The sequence below is a fragment of the Zonotrichia albicollis genome, chromosome Z (genome assembly GCF_047830755.1).
Source record: "Zonotrichia albicollis isolate bZonAlb1 chromosome Z, bZonAlb1.hap1, whole genome shotgun sequence".
Lineage (NCBI taxonomy): Eukaryota > Metazoa > Chordata > Aves > Passeriformes > Passerellidae > Zonotrichia > Zonotrichia albicollis.
This window is the reverse complement of record NC_133860.1, coordinates 55471529-55492105: the sequence shown is the minus strand read 5'-3', so window position 1 is coordinate 55492105 and position 20577 is coordinate 55471529. Positions and strand designations below refer to the sequence as shown.

Below are 20577 nucleotides of genomic sequence, written 5' to 3'. Positions count from 1 at the left end.
ACGTACATAGCAGGGCAAACAAGAAGAACGGCAGAAACGGCTGAATGAACTTTATTCAGGATCTGACATACAATGTCAGTAAAATGAATGTGACCTAAAGAAGACTGTTACACTTTTAACAAGACTGAGTTGGCAACTTTGCCCAATTAGTACCAGTTCATTTTATGTTGATAATAACTAGTATACACATATGATGTTCTGTAAAAGCTTAATAGATGTCGCCATAAATCATAGTCCTTTTTATCCCCTGTGCTCTTTATATTTGGAAAGTACTTTCAGTTGAATCTTCTTTAATACTAGCTGTAGACTGAAATTAATGCAAATGTAATTCTGGCAGTCTCTGCAAGACACCAGAAACACATGGACAAGAAAGGTTCTTTTCTCACCCAGCATCTATATGACTACTGCTCTTAAAAAACAAAACAGTTTTGTTCCAATTACTGTGCACCATGATATTTACAGCCACTTTAGCCTGCACAGAAATGTAGGGGTTTTTTTACCCTTCCTCCTGAAGTTCAAGTTATCTCCCAGAGTAACAACTTCCAGTTTGCCTGTGTACTCACTCACCTACTCAGGAGACATTTTAAGCAAGCAGCGGTAACCTATACAAACAGCTGCTGCATTTCTTGCACTGTAATGGCAGAGTACCCCACCTGCTTACCAGTAAAGGAAACAGTAAAAATTGCCATGATTTTCACTGTTACCAGTGAAAAGGCTGAATTCTTTTCTCAAGCTGCTTGAACTGACAGTTGCAGCCAAGGAAATGGGTGCTGTCCCTTGACATGCCCCTGGCCTGTGCTTAGCTGAAGCACTGAAGCCATCACCAGGGTGGCCTAACAGAGCCCTTCACAGGCAGTGTTTGCTAACTGCTGCCTCCTGCAAGACCACCACCAGCAGGAGGGCAAGTACAGACTTGCTTTTAGGAGGGACATGTCTGAAATCTGTTGTCAAACCTGAGGGATACTTTGCCTTTTGGTAGTCTAACATCCACAGAATGGCCCCTAGGCAATTTCCAGGGCTCTGTGTTTCTAGCCTGTCATTCAGAATTTTAATGAGGAGGAAGGGTCAAAAGTTAAAATAATTATTTATAAACCAATGTTAAGATTTGTTGGGTAGTCTTTCTAATGTTTTCCCATGTACAACTCTAAACTAACTTATAGACTAGTGCATTCCTTTCATCGTTGCTTGTCATATTTTTTCTCCCTTCTTGTAACATTTTCTTCAGTAAGAGAATGGTAATTCAGCTATATGTTCCAAGAATACAACAGACTCTAACTGCAAAAATAACTAATACTGATTTTCATTTTTCCTTACAGAACGACTACACAGAGACAACATTATTTGCTTCTGAAGACTAGACACATACACACACACACACACACACACACAGAGACACATACACACGCACACAGAGAGATTAAAAGGTATTTATCATAAGCATTTTGGCAAACAACTCTTATGAGGCTTCTGCTGAGTGAGTCCCTATATGACTGTTTTCCCCACCTTGAAAATAAGGCCAGAAACGCATACCTAGCTGTTTCATAATAGTAGTGCTTTTAGTTTTTTAAAATATTAGTTATTTTCTACTTGAATAATGTCTCAAAGCTATCAAGCGTAAGTTATGTATTCATTAAGATTCTTACTTGGTATATTTTGAAAACAATGGCACAAACTTCTCACTGCCATCTTAGGTTCAAAATCTCAACTGGGAAGTCTTCAGATATGAGTATGACTGCAATAAATACTTCCTTGTAATTTTACTTGTAATTCTGACCTCCTTAAAGTTCATTATAATGCACTCTAAAATAAAATAAATTGGCAATACATTCAGAAAAAAAGCTTTTAAAACAACACTACTTCTCTTGCATCGCATTCAGAATCGTCTTGTATGCCATTAAAGTAATCCTCACTCATAAAATGGGAGCTGGGAAAACAAGTGGGGCTCTTCCAGATTAACTATCACAAAGAGAATCTGCAGAAAAAAGCAATTAAGAAACTCACAGCATCCCTTTATTTAAGACACATTATTTAAAAAAAAAAAGACAAAACTTGCCATGAACAAAGGAAAATGTGAGGTCTGCTGCTAGCTGTGCCCTAATTCTTTGCTTATTCCAGTCTTTATGCTGTTAGTTTACAGTATTTTATCCTCCATAAAAATAAACAGGTGCTTGGAGATTAATATGCCACAACCAGCACTTCAAAACTACTTGCAATAGCTCTCTTTCCACACCTTCATAGATGTAAACAAATGAAGATTTCTGAACGGGGGCTACGGGTATCATTTGCCTTCATACTGTGCCAGGTAGGCTTTTGAAATGCCAGTTGTTGTGGAAACTGGGGAAAATGGTAAATTGCATCCTAATGAGGGCTATTCTAACTAAGCATTGGGACAACATCATTGGGAAAAATCTCTCTCAATACTGTTTTAAAAGGTATTTTCCTCCATAATTTACAAAATTGAAAGCTAGGACAGTAGATATGAAGAAGCAGCTTGAAAAATCTGCATTGTCCTTGCTACTGTCCTAAAAGAACTGTGCTTTCACACAAAGACCTTGCTGGAAGCACTAGGTAAGCAGAGCTGTGACAAATCCTGCTCCAGCATTTTTAGTTCAAGTCCAGTTCCAGTCCAGTTCGGCAGGATTCTAACACAACATTCCCAAATCAGTGACAGACTTGTCACTGACATTGAGGGGAACGTGAAACAGACATTCTCTCAGAAACAAGGGATGCCTTAGCACAGAAATACCTCTGAAACTGAACAAGCTGTGAGTCTGAATAAGAAGAGAGTACACACATAGAAAGTGTTCTATGTGCTGCAGTTCTCCACTCAGTAATTAATATCTGCAGATGAACAGGGGAGGAGGATGATCCCCATTGTGGAGTTTAGTGAGAAAGAACACAGGGGAGGGATAAAATACGGGCAGGGAGCAGCTTGAACTCTAAAAAATAGAAAGAAAAGGAAGACGACTAAACCACTCCTGTTCAAAAGAAAGGGGATCTCTAGACCTCAGGTGCTTAGTAGTGCTAGACAGGTATCCCCCTGTTTTCTCACTTAAGCATTTTAGGTCCTGTTAATTCATGTTTCTTCATTCTTAACACTGTTTTATACCTGCTCAGGAAGATAAACATCTGTCCTGCAAAGAATTCCCTTTAAGATTTTATGCAACATTTTACGTAAATACTATGCCTAGTACAGAAAGAATTTGTCCATATCCAAACCCACGCAAGCCACTTTTTTCTGCACAGTGATTTTTTTTTCTGTTACACTAGACAATCATATTTGGGATATGTTTAATTAAAAAAAGACAGAAACTTTTGCTAGCTTCTATATCACTACTTCTTAATGACTCAACTTTATTTTAATGCCACATATTGCACAGCTGTGCCTGTTGGAAATATTTCTGCATCCTAATTTGTTAGTTGTCCTGCAATTTCAGAAGCTTGTGATCTCTTATGGAAGTTTGCAGATGTAGTTCCCTCTCCCTCCCCAGCTATAGTATGACAATGCATGCCAGAACACAAGCTCTGGTAGAGACTTTGGAGACAGATGTGGAAAGGTTACATAATTTTGCAGTAAATTCATTATGATCAAGCAGCACCAGTTAAAACAATCACTCTCCTGGCCAAAGAAATAAGTGAGGAAGAGAAAAACAAAAAACCCAAGTCTTCACTTTTCTGATGTCCTGTTGCATCAAAGCACAGATTGCAACAAGCTGAGAAAGTGTAATGTGCTTCAACGTCTTTTTCAGTTGCTATGGTACAGTTTCTTATGGAAAATTCCTTGTTCTGCGTGATGTTTTTCCTGCCTCATTTGGGATGGCAGAACCGTTCCTTGTGTCACCTGAGAAACCGGGCTGTCAGTTTCCACCTATTGGTGAGAAAGAAACTCATCAGCAGCAGAACTCAATGGAAAATTCCTTGGTTAGAAGTTTCTGCGCTGGAGGCCAACATGACAGTGGGGAGCAAGAACGGATAGATCAGGGGATGAGGGTGCCACACAGGATATCTAGCTTCCACCTCAGGGTCAGACACAGATTTCCTGTGTAATCTGAGGGCAAAGGATTTAGTCACTGGGGCTCCCTGCTCATACAGGCAGGACAACCAAGCATCCTTTCCCCGTTCCTCACCCTGTGCGTGAAGCCCCGGGTCTGTAACCTGCCCACTTCACAAACAAGTAGCTCCAGGTTACAGAAGTGGGGCCATAGCCCAAAAGCTCTTCAGGCAAGGGTTATGTGCACCTGCAGAGTCCCCAGTGCTTTGCACAGTGAGGTCTCATTTGGACCATGGGACTCTAAAGTAATGCATGGAAATAATACTGAGTGATTTCATTATTTTCTATTTTTAAGGAAAAATATCAACATAGGCAAGGAGGGAAAACTCCAGCTTTACTGTACAGCCAAATAGGAAAAACACTGGGCTTTTGGAGGAGATCTGCAATCTATTTTCCGTGTAGATAATGCTGAAAATTGCCAGAAACACAGCATAAAAATGGTATTATAGCATGACATTAGTGATAGAAAGCAATCAGGGAATGGGCCATTCCACTATGGGAATTTTTTTTATGGACTAGTTGGAAGTAATCCGATTTTAATGTGACATTTTTCCTGCTGGAGTGCTTGCCCTTCCAATCAAAAAATAATTAGATTCAACCACTTTAGATTCATGACAAAAACAAAACATGGTTAAAAAAAAAAACTAAACAAGTCATTAATGTTTTAATGCTGTTCGATACCTGTGGTACTTCAGAATGCCAAAATTTCCATGGACTGCCTATGGTGGTGAGAAGAGCTTTTGACCTCTCTGACCAAATGGGTTTTTTAAATAATAAATGCATAAGTGTTTGAAAAGAGACTCCTTTGATTAATGTCTGTCATGAGAATGAAGAGCATTCAAAATATGACAGTGCAAGTGCATTCCACAGGACAACTTTTCTGGTGGTGCCAACATTTAAAGCTCCATTGACTTCAGTGGAGTTTCACCCTTTAATCTATGAAGGTTTGGACTTGTTGGATATCACTTGCAATAACATACAACTTTTTGTCTTCTAGAGTCCCTTATCAGATAAGTTCAACAAGAAAAATAATGGAAACAGGTGTAGGAATGAAAGAAAATATACTAATATTAATTAAATATTAGTCAGGACATTCAAAATTTTGATTTCTATAGCATTAATTCCAGCATAAATCTAATAAAAAATTCACTGAAAAATATTAATGATGTAAAATAAATTTCAAATATTTGGTGATTTTCAGTTACTTTTCTGCTTTCTAAAACAAAGAAACAAATTTAACATTCCAAAGTGAGAAAATCCTTCCCCAGACAAGCACACACATAAGCACTCTTACCCATATTTTGAATTATTTTCATTGAAATTAAAATATTTTCCATAAAAAATAATTTTAAAATACCAACTTGTTTAAATTTTATTGATTATATTTTTTTTTTCTGTTTCAACAGTTGAAGTTGAAACTTTAGACAAAATTGAACCAAGTTCCCTCTGCTTTCTCTATTTTAAAGCAGCAAAAAATCTTGAAATGCTGAAATCTCCCATGGGAGAAAAATTCTATTTTTGAACAGCTTTACTTCTGTGCATTTAAAATCTTAGCTACTACTGGAGCTCTGGAGGGGAAGGACTTTTACTGAAGATGGAATAATTCAGTAAAGGCTGTATTATTCTGGCTGTACAAGGTGGTTGGTAAAGGCTGCAGGACCTATCTCACTTTCCATTATGATGGAGGAACCACACTTTCAAGGCTGCCACCAGACGTAGAACTGGTTGCCAGTCTCACACAGAAGCTGTGCAGGATCTGGGCACACAGTGGAGCACATTGCTCCACTGATTGTTTTCCTCACTCTACCAATGTGGACTCCCAGTTGACAAACTTTACATTCTGATCTGAATTCTGTGATTTAAAAGAAATTGCTCTGAAAATCTAAGACTAAGCAAAATGGTAATAATGAAAGAGGGATTCTGCATTTTAATTCCTATGTTACTGCAAAGACTTTGTCTATGTACCAATCCTTTGGAATAGCAAAAGTTCTGCATGCAACAGTATTTTTGTGTTAGAACTCAGCATTTGGATTATGATGGGCCATCTCATCTTCAGTAAGGATGGTGCCGTTATATCAATATTCCTAATATAAGAAAATCTGAAGAATAGTTCCTCAGCTTTTCAACAGCCAGTGTAAATTAGAACACCTCTTAAATACCCAGATCCTTTGATAATCACAAACACTGCTGTTACATTTCCCTTCTCCCAGCATCCTAGTAATCTTCCTCCTTGTTTCTCCAGCAGCATAAGTAGAAGCTGGGGCCTAGAGGTGGGGGGCACAGACTGATACAGAAATAAAGAGTGACCTAGAAGAGGTTTTTCTTTTTCATCTTGTATTCTATTGATCCTTTCACACTCCCCAAAGATCTGAGATGTTTATAATTATGACCATAATGCAATGCCATCAGGGATTCAAGAAGACTTCCCTACTGAACATATAGAGAAGCAATAAAAATCAGTTTAAAAGCTATAAAACCAAGTCAATCAACTGGTAAAGCCACAGTTACAAGGCCCTGCCACACCAACCTTCAGTTCTCTTCACTTGGTGTACAGAGAAATGTGGGTAAATTTCCTTCTCAACCTGACCAGCCTAGTCAGCTGTTAGGATAAAACATAGCAAAACTGGAAAACTTCATGAACGCACTGGCCTGGTGAAAGGCAATTAGAAAATACTTAATCAAACACTGTGTTTAACAAGTCAGGTACTGTATCAAAAGCAAAGACTACTTGCCTAAATCCTTTTGCCTTCTTCATCCTATTCCTGAAACCATGGAGAGCAAGGGAAGTAGTGATTGTAATTGTGTCAAGTTTGGAGAAGTACAGCTGGAAAACATTGGCTCCATCAAAATAAGTTGACAACAGGCCTACCCTTTGTCTTGCTTATCTTTTATTTCCTTTTCCCTCCCCCATTCTCTGCTTCTTCTTTTCGTTGGGGAGTGGGAGATCTGTCACTTTGCTGTCTCCCAGAGTGCCACTTCTTACCAGAGCCCTCTCTGGTCATTGCTTGGGTGTGAGTCATAGGATTTTGTATTTTCCTTCCCCTATTTTCTGAGCATGATTTGTATCTGCTGCCTCTTTGTGACATTGGTTCAGTTTTGTCCAGTCAAATTAGTTTTCTCAGTTATTGTTTCTTGCAGTTTATATTTATAACACCAGGGTCAACCTTAATGTGCTTGCTGGCCTAAACACCTAAAGATAAGAATTTTTCTCCATATTTGCAACATGGGCATTATTCCCTGTAGCAAAGCCGAAGGACATATACTGTGTTCTGCCCACAAGGAGCAGCTGCCTGTTAAAGGTAACAAGCAAAATGTTAGAGTTCTCATTGACTTTCCTTTGTTCCATAATTTTGCTATAAAATGGAATAGTGTACTTCATATTTTTGCATTCATGTACAGGATTCATTTCATAAGTCTTTACATTATTTTTCCCTGATGCTTTGCTCCCCCACCTTTCACTGGGTTGGAGAGGCAGGGAGAAGAAACTATTGTGTCATGTGAATCAAGCTATCAACCTTCTCTAGATCACAGTAAACTGTTCAAAAGCGTAACTTTACTTGCAGTCCTCCTACAGCTTGCACAACTTAACAACACACACAAAGTAACTCAGTAACTCAAGTGTATCAGAATGAAGAAATGCTTAGCTTGCACAGTATTAAATGGCTCATTAATTTACTTAAAAGCAGCAACCCAAAACCTAATTCCAAATACAAAGAACAGTAGTATCTGGGTTTGGTTTGAATATGTTCAAATGGGCTCTGTTCTATGCCTGCTTTAGACTGACTATCCAGAGAGCTAATATGCCATGCAAAACTCAAAGTCCAGGCCTGCACAGGCACAGCCTCTCCGAAATTCAACCAGAAAGCAGACTAGGGAATAATGGGCAGCTTGTGACCATGGAGGGTTTATATCCTAGCTTTTGAACCAGGATTTCCTTTCCTTATTACTAGAGCATCAAGATCTTGGAAAGATATAAATTCGGGATTGATATCTTTCCTGAGACCCCATTTCCATTCAAATAATTGTTCTTCTTTCTTAAAAATGAAAACTCATCTCTTGAGATGCTTTAGCTAATGAACATTGTGGATTTTAACATGCATGATTGTATATAGTATACCCATAGAGAAACACCACAGAAAGCATAACAATGTTTCTTAAAAGCTTTTGCAGACATCTAGATGGGATGTATGACTGCTCTGATGAGGCCAAGAGCTCGCTGTGGGTGGGCACAGTCCTTTTTATAAGATGAAAAATAACTATGTCACACAGAGACAGGAACTCCATCCCAAGAGGAGACAAAAAAAATCAAGCATTTCTCTGCACACTTTCTCTCCATTGTTATAAAAACACACAACGCTTTTCTGTGTTTTTCCCATAGAAATACTGCATGTATTTCTGTGTACATATTATGTCAATGAACACAAGCTGCAAAGTTGAGATGGCAAAGCTGTCTTCTGCAGAAGCAGTGAATACCTATGTGCTTTGCTCTGTCCCTAAAAGACTCTGTCTTGCAGTCAAAAAAAGAAACCTACCAGTCCAGAATAAATCTCTTACCAGTTTGTTTAATGTTGCCATTTACCACAGCCCTGTTTCAGATGTTCAGGCCAATTTTAAAACACACAGAGATCAATAGGCAGGAAAGACTCATGTTGGCTAAAATGGGAAATCAATTCTGGATGGGGCCTCTAGAGAAAAGCTATCACTGCAAAAAAAAGTTGAATCTTCTCATCTTCCTCATTCAGTCAGAAGTTGGACTTCACGACCTTGGATGTTTTTTCCAATCTTAATGATTCTATGATTCCTGAAAGATATACTCTGTTTTGCACTGTGTTTATTCCTCAGTGTGGTACAATGCCAGGGTTCTCTATAATTCTGCCATGAAAAGAGGCAAAAACTGTAACTTTAAAGTGCAACCTCATGGTAAATGTGGGAAACCATTTCCAGAAAGTATATGTGCTACATTAGAATGCATAATGCAAAAGCCTTTAGCAAGTTGGGAAACAGTCATCTTCCTCTTCAGGTAAAAAAGTTATGACAAAAAGGAAATGTGTGCTCCAAGAAGTTCTCTGTGAATTTGAGTCTTAAGTCTGCTCCTACCATATATTCCAGATGAGAAGTGAGATTTACTGTGTCTGAAACTACACCTCACTGTAAAAAAGCACTGTTGTCTCTTCTCAGGGGTGGACACAAGGCTGAAAGTCCCTTTCCTGCCAGGCTGAGTTGAGCACAGAGCTTGTGAGCTCCATGTCTGATGCCTGCTGGGGCTGGCTGTGGCACCTGAAGGAGTCCAGCCCACTAACTCACACTGCCCAGCAGTGGCTCGGAGCTGATGTGACTTGGTCACAGCTCACACCTGCAGTCAGCCCTGGGCGGCCGAACCTGAGGGACTGCAAACTCGCCTCTGCTTGTCCTGCTGCAGATGGGATGTCCTTCTCCAGCACTTTGTGAATGCTGTGGGGGTTCAGAGACCTCGGGGCAGAGCTAAAGGCTCAACCCTGTGATTGCGCTGAGTGCAGGACACTTATCATCCCTGACCTTCCTAACATATCATCACCTGCCAGGACAGATGAGCATCAGCTCACTGTTACAATGGCTGTGGGTGATCTGTGACTGCGGCCTTGCAGCTGCTTCTGGTCTCTCTGCTCTTCTGCTCTTCTGCTTTCCTGCTCCTGAGTATTTCAGCCATAGAAGGATATAAATATGTTGCTGTTAGTGTCAGGGAAGGTGTTACATTCAGGGAATATCTGCTTGTTTACTAGACAGGGTTAGAGTATTTACAAAAGGACATCAATGTGTCACCGAGCACAAGCCAATCTTTAGGTGTTAGAAGACTTGAAAGAAATATTCAGCTTAAGGTTTATTGGATACTTATTTTGAAAAAAGGTTCCTAATAGGTACTGCCATTTTCAGGTACTAGAAGAGTTACTACCATGATCCACTGTAGTTATTTGTCCATGCCTGAACTGAGCAGATAAATATGCAAAAGGAAGCGAGAATTTACCATCAACATAAGCAGGAATGGCATTGCTGGACAATGATAACACAAATAATTCAATTCCCACCTGATTATACAGCACCTTCGCACACCTGCCATTGCACAAGTGAACTTCATGGACTAAAGCATCACAAAGCCATTAAACACAACATGTGTAACAGGGTACTTCCAAACCAGAGACTGGAGAATTACCCTACAAGCATTTCTCTTGCTCTTTACCACCCAAGAAGGAGCTTTTCAAGCTTTCCTACACAGGGCAGGTCAATGCATTTCTGTCCAAAGGCAATCCCTTTGCTATTTCAATCTCAACTCCCTTGAGTGGAGTCTGCAAATACTGAAAAACTGTTGCTTTTCTTCTGATGAGAATAAAACAGGGACAAGATAAATCATGTCCTCCTGCAAAGTGGTTGGAACAAATCAGACATGTAATTATTGTGTTTTCTTTGCCAAAAGCCAAAGCTGAGATTCTTGTTTCTTTTCCATTTGTTTCTCCCTTTTTCTGTTCCTACTTTGTGTGGAACATGTTGCACTTGATGGGTATTGTTTCCAGATATTTCTTGGGGTTTTTTTTTTTAAGGCAGCCACAGGCCTTCCAAGCTGTGGGCACCAAAAAAACCTACATCCTTGAAAGAAAGCCTAAGAAACCAAATCATGTAAAGAATTTGTCTGCAACGCTCAGAAATAAGAGTTGCTATGTGGGAATGGCTTCATTTCAGAAAGTTTCTAGCTGAAACTCTGGCTCAAGGAAGTATTCCTAATGACAGTAGAAAATTCTGTCAAATCTGTCTTTCCTTCAAAATTATATAAAGTGGAGATTGTTTGAAGTAAGATTTAGTTTCTATCCAGTCTTGGGAATAAATAACATTATAGAGTGCCATGCCATTTTCCATTCCTTCTTTCCAGTTCAATGGGAAATAAACCAAGGTGGGAGGAGGAAAGAAGGAAAGCCTCTCTGAAAACAGCTTTGCTTCCCATCTTCTTAATTCTGATTCCAACCATCCAATACAACTCAGAGCTGCTCAAGGCATCCTCTTGCAGCTTTTTCCTGCAGCCTGTGCAACTACTGACTTTCAGCAGTTTCCAATAACCAGTTTTCAAAGGCATTTATGTAGCTAAAGGTGAAGCAATAATTTACTGGAATTTCCCAAAGTACTAAGCTGACTAAACCTCTGAATTCTATTGACCAGACTTTACACTTTGAAGCTGTTTAGGGCTCCTTATAAAACCAGTTGCTTAGTTTTATTTAGCACCTGAATGCTGTTTCAGTGGACTAGCTGACACCTGAAAATGGAATTTAGTCTCTCAACTGCAGAAATTGAAAAAAAAAAATCCCTAGAGAGAGTATTTATATTAGAGTATTATTATATATAATATTAGATATAGAGAGATATGTTGCACTATAGAGAAACAGGAAATAATTGATATGCAGACAACATATATTTTTATAAACGCAAAAAATGCCCCCATGCCATATGTTTTCCAATTAATTGTTTAATTGACCCCCAAAGCTATCAAGCAAGTTGCTAGCCATAGGCACAGCACAATGTTTCATCTGGAGAACTTTTAAGAATTTCAGACCTCATTGCAACATTTTGACTTAGCTTATTTGACACGTATTTTCCCCTTCAGGAGTTTTGTACTTCAATCCCAGTAAGTCCCTCTCAGTCTGCAAATAATAGTCTCCAATTAGTATGGGCACGGAGAGAAGACCAATCCAGTGTTCACCTCATACCAGATCTGTATGCCTCATAATTCACTCCACATTCTGACCTTTGAAGACCAATAGCCCATTCTCTGTGGAATGTTCTGCTCAATCACAGGCTGAGAAAGCCACTACAACCCTCACTCAGTTGCCACTTGCTACTGAGCTCAAAGACTGCCTGTCTCTCCTTTTGTCCCTCAGACGTATCCCAGTAAGCAGAGGTCCCTTCAGCATCCTTAACCAAGAAAGCAGGGGGTAATGAAAGGTGTTCTCACTTCTGTCCAACAAATCAAATAAAACTAGCTTAAAGCTTAAGCTTTAAAAAAGTGAGAAAGGAAGAGCTCTAAAAAATTATCATAAAATATATTTCAGCTGTTGATTAATGATGGAAATACATTCCTGGGATTGCCTACTCACATAATCCTAGTTTTTATATGACTCAAAAATGCTGAACTCAGGTAGTTTACTATACAGAATATATACCTAAATTAAAATGGGCATATTAATTAAACATCTTCCACTGAGAAAAAAAAATCTTATATTTTTTCTCCAGCTGATCTTGTAGAACATAAGAAATCTATTTAAAATTTATTAAGAAGATAATGTTGACAAAAATATTTTAAGAACATTATAGAGTACTTAATAATATTACTGAGTTTTTATTATAAACAATTATTATTTTATCTCTGATAAAATTTTAACTGTCTGTTAGGTTCAACTTGTTGCTGATCTACCCTGTATTTGTAAAACAGATAGTCTGAGACATTGAGGAGCTCCTCACCAAAAACCTGTCAAAACCAAAAGTAGCATGCTTAAACTTCATGAGCCTCAGTGGCATTTTTGCTGGGAAAGGCTTCTCACAACCAGCCCTCATATTCATCTCCAGTGGGATGCAGGGGGAAAGCAGGTCCCTGGTAGAATTTAGTGGCCAGAGTACAAATGATGTAGGAAAGGGAGGGACAACAGTGAGCAGGTGAGCTGCCATGCAAGTCAATACTGCCCCAATCACACTCAGATTCATGAGGGCAATGCATATATTCAGAGTTCTGATGGCTCCAGGCATAACAGGCCATCCAGATCTCCTGCCTGTGGCAGAACTGCAGGCTTGCAAAGCCAACCACATGGTCCTGCAGGACACAAACTGCTAAACTTCTCTCTCTTGTCAGTCTAAAAGCACCAACAGCCTTAACTGCTGAGAGACAGCCGCTGGTGAGAGCAGTGAAGGTGTCACACACAGCTGAAAAACAACATGGTTCATCACACTGTAACTGCAATAAATACTACTCTGTCTTAACCAATGCTTAGTGTGGGTATCTGTATTCCTGATAATCTTCTCCCAGAATTCATCCTTAGTTGAGTTCGTGCTCAGGGCAAACTGCACTTTTACACAAACATGTTCCTGAATAATGATGCAACTTGCTTGGTGATGAATTCAAGAAAATTAAAAGCAGGGTTTATGAAATACTTTTGGCTAAAAATTTATTTATTTCTAAATTTCTCACACTTAAGTATTTATCAGATTGAAAATTTCTCATGTTATTCTTACTTTCCTGAGATGTGTGTTTGTCATTTAGCCAGAACTTTCACTAACACAAAGAAATAAATCCAAGGCCAAATCGCACTCCCATGCATAGGTTCATGACAGGGATATTTTCAGAAAGGATTAACTTTTTTTTTCCCATTCAGTTTAAGTACTACCCATGCAGGTTTCTGTATATAAAATCAACACCCATAGAACCTAGTTTGCAGAGTCTTAAAAGCATAACTCAATAATTAGAATATAAATTACTATTTGTAATTTACTTAGATAGGCTCTCTGGTGACAAAACATTATACGTATTTCTGATACAGATGTACTATCAAATGACAAACTGAATGTGGCAATGCCATGCAGACTACACTGCAGTAAAAGCACCACACTGGGTTTTTTCATCTTGAGTAATAATTCTCTCTAATTGCAACGAATGTTTGAACTTGCGTTTAATTTCACTTATCTTTCATAGACTGCGCTCTGTGACTGAAGCCCATAGTTGGGCTTGATGTGGACAGTGTACTTCAGTGCTCTGCTGAGGAAGAGCTGGGTTCTTATCTGAAGTCTACCTGAAAAAAATTTAAGCAATTTAAAGCCTTAATTAAGGTTTCACCTTAATTTTGACACTGGACACTTCATTGAGAGTGCATGTTTCATACTGTCTTGACTCATATTATGTAGTTGAAATGTATACTTTGGATCTTCTTTGCTCAGATGTCCTTGTAACATCTGCTATTTACCCTGAAGTATGTTTCATGGGCTGTTATTTCCAGGTGGTAAAACTCTTGTGCTATCCACAAAACAGAGATCAGAGTCAAAGCTGTTCTTTCTTGCAGTTGCATTTCCAGCATTTGGACTTCAGTGAAAATATTTTACTGAATAATCTGGGTGACAGAACAACATTCTGTGTGATAAAATGCAAATATTTTGCTGAGAGAATGATATCTTCCTTTTTTGATTAGACATAAATGGACTTCAAGGATGGATCAAGACTGCAACAAACATTATATCCTGGAGAAAAAGAGTGATTCTGTGGGTTCATCTCAACACTAAATGAGGAAACGTATAAGTTTTTCTTTCAAATTCTGAACTTTAGTGAGGTAAAATCCCACACTTTTAAAGTTGGAGCCTTCTGCCTTTGGGAGAATGTTGTCCATCTGACTGGGAAACAAAAAAATGCAGGCTTAGAAGTCTCAGAATGAGCATCAGGAGTAAAAGTATCTAATTTCCCTAAAATGCATTTATCCCTCATTACATTTTATTAGTTGGACAAAGGAAATAAATGATCACGTTCTTGGGAAAAATATTTGAGACTCAAAAGGGTATGGTCTGGGAGAAAAATCTCTTGCCCAGTTGAAAAAAATAGTCAAATACAACTAATGGAATTACACCACTGATATATACAACAGCCATTTCTGACATACCTGTGACTTGACGAACAACTGTAAAGACACACAATTTAAATAGTGATTGCAATCAGGGAATAAAATGCAGTCAAACTACAAATGTATTTAGTCAAATAATAACATTTAACTTCATATATCTTTGTATCCTCATTCTGTCAATAAAATATCTCCAGAATAAAACAAATAGTAGAATCAGGACAAGAAGTAAATTATTTTATATACCTCCTTGTAATCTCAACTTCATCCATGCTTGCCTTTCAGCATACAAAGTTTTTGTAGTTTTCAGCATCTGAAGAGTCCAAAGTGAGTGCCTTGTTAAACCTCACAATCACAATTAACAATAAATTCCAGGAATAACAAGTTCAACTTGGACAGAAATGTTTTTCTTCCCAGTCTGGATTTCCCTAAGATTCATCAGTTTTGCTCCTCTACATTCTAGCTGCTGAGGTCATAGTGTCTTTTATAGGAAAATGAGCTGCTTATAAATTTTCAGCTCTGCAAGCTTTGGGAGTTGATGGAAAATCCCCAGCCTCAGGGCTTAGCTGGCTGAGAAAACACTACAGCAGCCCTTTTTCTGTAGTCACTCAAATATAAAAGCCTTTCAAAAGAGATGGAAATGCCCACAGAGTGTTTGTCTTGGGCAATCCTTCTTCTGTGCACAGGGATCAACTTGATTAATTTTTACCTTATAATGTTAGGCAAAAATTGCCCCTATTCCTCAGGACTGTAGGAAAGTGCAGGGTGACAGACGCAGTCTGGAATAAAGTCGAGACTACCCACTGCAGACAGTTTGTATTTTGCTCATTGCTACTTTCCAAAGGACACCACCTGCACACGGTGAGCCACACCCAGAAACAGACAAATATGCTGCTCTGCATCAGAGGCCTGTCAGGTCCCTGCAGCCTGAAACTCTCTCAGTGAATTTTATTTTTGCTAGAGCCTTTCATTTCACGAGAGCGTATCATGTCCCTGCCTGGCAGAGAAGCTTGAGCACCCAGCAAAGAAACATGTGCTGGTGGCAGGCTCTGCTGTGGGACTCCTGGGACAAGGATGCCTTAAAAATACAGACCAGGTGATCACAGCTCCTCCTTTTGTTGCATCTGCCTTGGAAATACAGACAACTACTTCTTTTTTCGTACTGAATGACTCACTGATATTGATCAAAGGGTTGGGAAGAAGGTTGTCAACATGCTCCAAAATTAAGAGAAACCAGACTGCCTTGTAAGGTGTCAGTGGTCAGAGCTGTCAAAAAACCAGGGTGTTGAACTACAGCCAGCTGCACCCTTCTGCAAGCAGCCTGGTAGAGGAACTGCAGCTCAGTGGGCCCTCATGTCTGGTTGCTCCCCTCTGTTCTCTCTGGTGGCTGTGACAGGGCTGTGTCCCCACAGTAACAGAGAGGGGCCAGCTCTGCACACTCATACCCTTGTGCTCTGTTCAAATGCTCCTAAATAATCAAAGCTGAATTTTAAAAAGAATGTAATGAATAAAACAAAAATTAATATAATATACAAAAGAACAAAAAAAAAATCCAGGTTTTTTTTTTCTGTTTCCTCAGGTTTCTGGGCTCTGCCTAATATTCTGAAATTTTTCTTCAGATTTTTTTCATCCAAAAATGAAATCTGACATCATCACCAGAATCCAAGGTCTATGGTTTTAAAAGCAAAAGTACTATGGGCGTCATGATAAAATCATAAGAATAACTGTCCTATTTCTTCTCTCCCTCAAGATTCATTAAAGAAGGTGGACTGAAGCAGAGCGCTAGCACACAAAATCTGGCTATGCATATGTTAAAAAGAAATATATAGCTAAAGAACAAGAAAAGTCAAAAATATTGAGGTCACTCTTAACTAAACGGTGTAACAATCCCTAAAATGCAAAAATCCCTAAGCATAAATTGCAAAGTTCAGTGCTCAGAAGGGGATAAAAGAGGGGTGCTCTGGAAACTTCTGCCTTTAAAATTAGCACTGCACATGCAATTAGCAATTTACTCTGGAACTGGAACTATGGGCTAAATTCATTTTTTCAGATCAGCAAAATAAATAAAAATTGTTTTAGAAAAATTATTTCTGCCAATTCATAATCAGCTTCAGACTTTCCTTAATGGAAGCCAACTAGAAGCAAAATAGTTATTATCTAAACTGCGTATTCAGACTCCTACACTTGAAAGAAGAGAATCTGAAAATGCAGAAATACAGAACATACCCAAATTTCCCATATGAAAGTCACAATCCACACCACGCCATCTGAAATGCAGTAGCTATTTATAAGGCCAGTCACCGAAAACATCTTGCCACTAAACCATCCACTGACTAATCAATAAGCCTGCCCAGTACGGAACACACTTTTCCAACACTGAAATCAATGAAATTGACAAAATTCAGTGAGTTGCAAGTACAGATTAGCTGGGAAGTGCAAACTGATGTCAGTGCAGCTATTTCTCCACTATAGGGGGTCTGAAACCGTGAGCTTGCAAACTTTTTCATCAAAGGGCAAAATTCTAACCTTCCTTTCAGTAGCACCCAAACAACCACAGTGACTTTGTGGGGCAGGGCTGGGAGTTACTGGGGTGAGGCTCAAAGACCAGTTTGATTCTCAAAATCCCAAAACCATCTGCAAGAAATTTCTTATCCAAGTTCTGCCCTAAGAATCTCAGACTGGGCACTTCCACTGACGTTTTGTGACCTCTCCTGAGGTTTGGCTTTTCACATTTCCACCAACACAACCATGTCAGACTGCATGTCCGCCATTAATCATGGAAATCTAGCAGTAATGGACAGAAACATTCCAAGTGCTGGGCTGCAAGTTAAGTGATGAAGAAAGCCCATAGCTGCTCCCTGAGAAAATGGATTTGTTTCTTCTGTCCTCTTTCAACCGATGTGGCAGTCTTGGCAAATAACTTCAGCAGCTACAGTTTCTGTGCAGAGGTGTAGAGGACTAGTTTTTAAAATACCATAATATTAATTAAAATCTCAAAAATCTTAGGGTCTGTGACAATTTACAAGATTAGTGAATCTAGTAAAGGTTAGGATTTATGCTCCCAAGACATTACATTGTCCAGCTGCTTTCAGGAGACAAAAATCCTATAAGATTTGCCATCCGTGCAAGGTTCATGGACCTGGTTACTTCCCCACGAAGTTATGCCTCAATTTTCAACAGCAACAACTGAACCTTGTTGGTAATTGCCAGGCAAGAGGTTTGGAGGTGGATACACCAGCACGTGGTTTGTAATGGCTTAACTGCAAAGAGCACTGTAGCATGTCCAAGCTTCTGGCTCTTTCTCACCTACCTGAAATCAGAATTTTCACTATCTGACAAGAATTGACAAATGAGAAATACCTTCTGCTTTCACACAGAGGAGCCATGAAGTCTGGTAGGTGTGTGAAACATGTCTGTGTACCTCAGACTGTATCATTTCAAGATGAAAATATTCAAGATATTGGAGAAGCAGATGAAGCCACTAGCCAGCACCAAGCAACAGAACATGGAATGGAAAGGAGCTCTGGGATAGCATGTCAGACAGACATGTGCTGAACAAGCTAATGAGAAATACTGGTAGTTAAGCAGTAAATATCAGCCAATCCCAACTGGAAGATGGAATCTTCTACTGTTACATCAATTAAAGGTAGAGATGAGTGTTGTGCTGAAATGACAGAAATGCAGTCCTCCTGAGTGAGCACTGGAACTGTGTGACCTCTGAAGCTGATGGGTCTTTGGTCTTCACCAGCTTGCTTTTCTCACCCTGAAGGCTGCATCTTAAGAGGAGGAAAGTGCTGTAACTTTTAACCTGAGACAGAGTCTTTAGAAGTCATCAGTGTTTTGATTTAGTTATTCAGTAGTGAAAGGACCAAATTACAAGATACACTGATGGGATGTTAAATGACACTGATTGTAATCAACTTTTTAATTTCCTTTTAAACACATGCACTGCTAATTCTTTGCAATGAAGCTTGATACAGTGTATTCAGAAATTATTTTCTGTAGATAAGTCAAAATATGGCCTAATTAGGTAATAAAAAGAAGCTTCGCTTACTACTAAGAGCGAAAGTATTTCTTCATTTCTGTGAAAACTACAATACAATCTGTGTACAGTTTCAGCTAGCTTGATGTCTCACCTTCTTCCACAGACCACCATACACTAAATACAAAAGTGCCTTTTCCAGCATGACTGTCAGTGATTGTTGGGTTTAATGCTGGTGAACAATGGAACTCAGATCAGATAGGAAATTAACAAAATTGTTAACTATCTTGCTGGAGATGAGAAACCATATGACATTTGAAGGTGGCATTATTCTATACAGGAACAAGGTACAAAAGTACTTAGGTTAGATGTTTATAAATACCAGATATACAGATCAGGAGGAGGTTGGCAGGTTAAGAAAGGACAAGCACAGCTCTGTAATAATAAACAACTGAGAAAGAAGGAAATATGTGACATTATATCTGGGAAGCCCATTTTTGCCCAAGACAATTTAATTACACTTTTTTTATTGGATAGATGTTCAGTGTGGTATAAGAAATCTGCCTTGGTTTATACACTGCCACAGTTTACCTGATTCTCTCTGCTAAAGCAAAACCACCACCACCACCACCAAACCAACACCAAAACACAAAGTCTGGGACCACAGTGGCAATGTTGCAGCATGCAGAGAATCAGCCCCCCAAACCTCCCCAGAGCACCGCAGCAAAGTCCTGAAGCATATCATGCAAGCATTTACACACCAACCAAACTTCATGTACTGTGAATAATTTCCCTGACACCATGTGGGTTTCATTGCAGCACAGAAAACCAAACACAGACTTATGTATTTTTAGGATCAGGACCTACTTAACACAAGTCAGCCATGATTTAATATGTCTGTACTGAATGTGCAGTTTACTGAATGTGAGAGAATTGTAGTATTTTAGTTCAGTTTGTGTTTTTCCCCAGAACAGCACGTATGTTGTTTCAACATTGATGCTGACGTTAAACACTCTGCAGTTACTGGTGTTTATTTAAAGAATTAAAAAGTCGTCTAGTGCAGCTGGGAACAGAGGTTACAGTAGCCTCATATTTAAAAGCATAGAGAGAACTACTAGGGATGCTGCCCATTTATGATTCTTTAGCAGCTTCTATTTTTTACAAAAATTAATGTTCTAATCAGAATGCATCTGTATAATGTTTTTCTCATGCTGATCATGTGTCACCAGTGATTTCCTTGTGATCCCACTGCATATGCTGGGTCAGCATATTCAGATTGTTATTATCTGCTGGTAGAAGAGGTAATACAGTATTTCTAGCCACAAAATAGTGCCACACAAAGAAGCTATAGTAATAGTGAACATCAGGGATGTACTATAAAAAGGCAGAAAAAAACTTCTTGTTGCAGGACCATTCTTCGGGACTATGTTTAGTGAAACAATCTGGATCTAAATAAGCATTAAGATTCACAAGGTAAGTGGGTAGTTCAGCATCAGTCTTTTTTTGCAGTGTCAGAAGTTATGCATTCATGTCATGCATGCATGCTGTCATGCACAGGTCAAAAAAGATATTTGTTACAGCATTTAAATTTTGCAAAGTTGGAGGCAAAGGCTTCAAACCTTGACAGCATGCCCCTATGCTACAGTTTGTGCTGGAAAGTGATATTTTTCAGGGTAGGATACAGAGAGGAAGCAGTTGCAAGCCCAGTGCTCACAAATAATACTGGGAAACTCTAGAGTGACTTTGCAGAGAAACAATTGAAACTTCCAGTGACACTTCAGAACAACCTTCTCTGAAACACTTAGAGAACTTAGTGTCCTGATGAGAAATAGTAATCTGTGCAGTTACTATTCATCACAATATCCTTTAGGTATTTTTTCAGTTATGTACATTAATGCTAGTCACTGGTCCAAACCCCAGCATTTAATATTTCA

General features: G+C 39.0%; 1 protein-coding gene across 3 annotated transcripts in view; it reads right to left on the bottom strand.

Moving 5' to 3' along the window:
• NTRK2 (neurotrophic receptor tyrosine kinase 2) overlaps nt 1–20577 on the bottom strand; it is a 198548-nt gene that overhangs the window by 63508 nt on the left and 114463 nt on the right. The window contains exon 14 of one of the 3 annotated variants that reach the window (XM_026795194.2): nt 36–3868. The exons of the other annotated variants lie outside the window; for them this stretch is intronic. Coding sequence (XP_026650995.1) covers nt 3858–3868 — 11 coding nt within the window. The 3' untranslated portion in view covers nt 36–3857. Of the gene's footprint in view, nt 1–35; nt 3869–20577 lie in introns of those variants that run through there. 3 annotated transcript variants of the gene reach the window in all.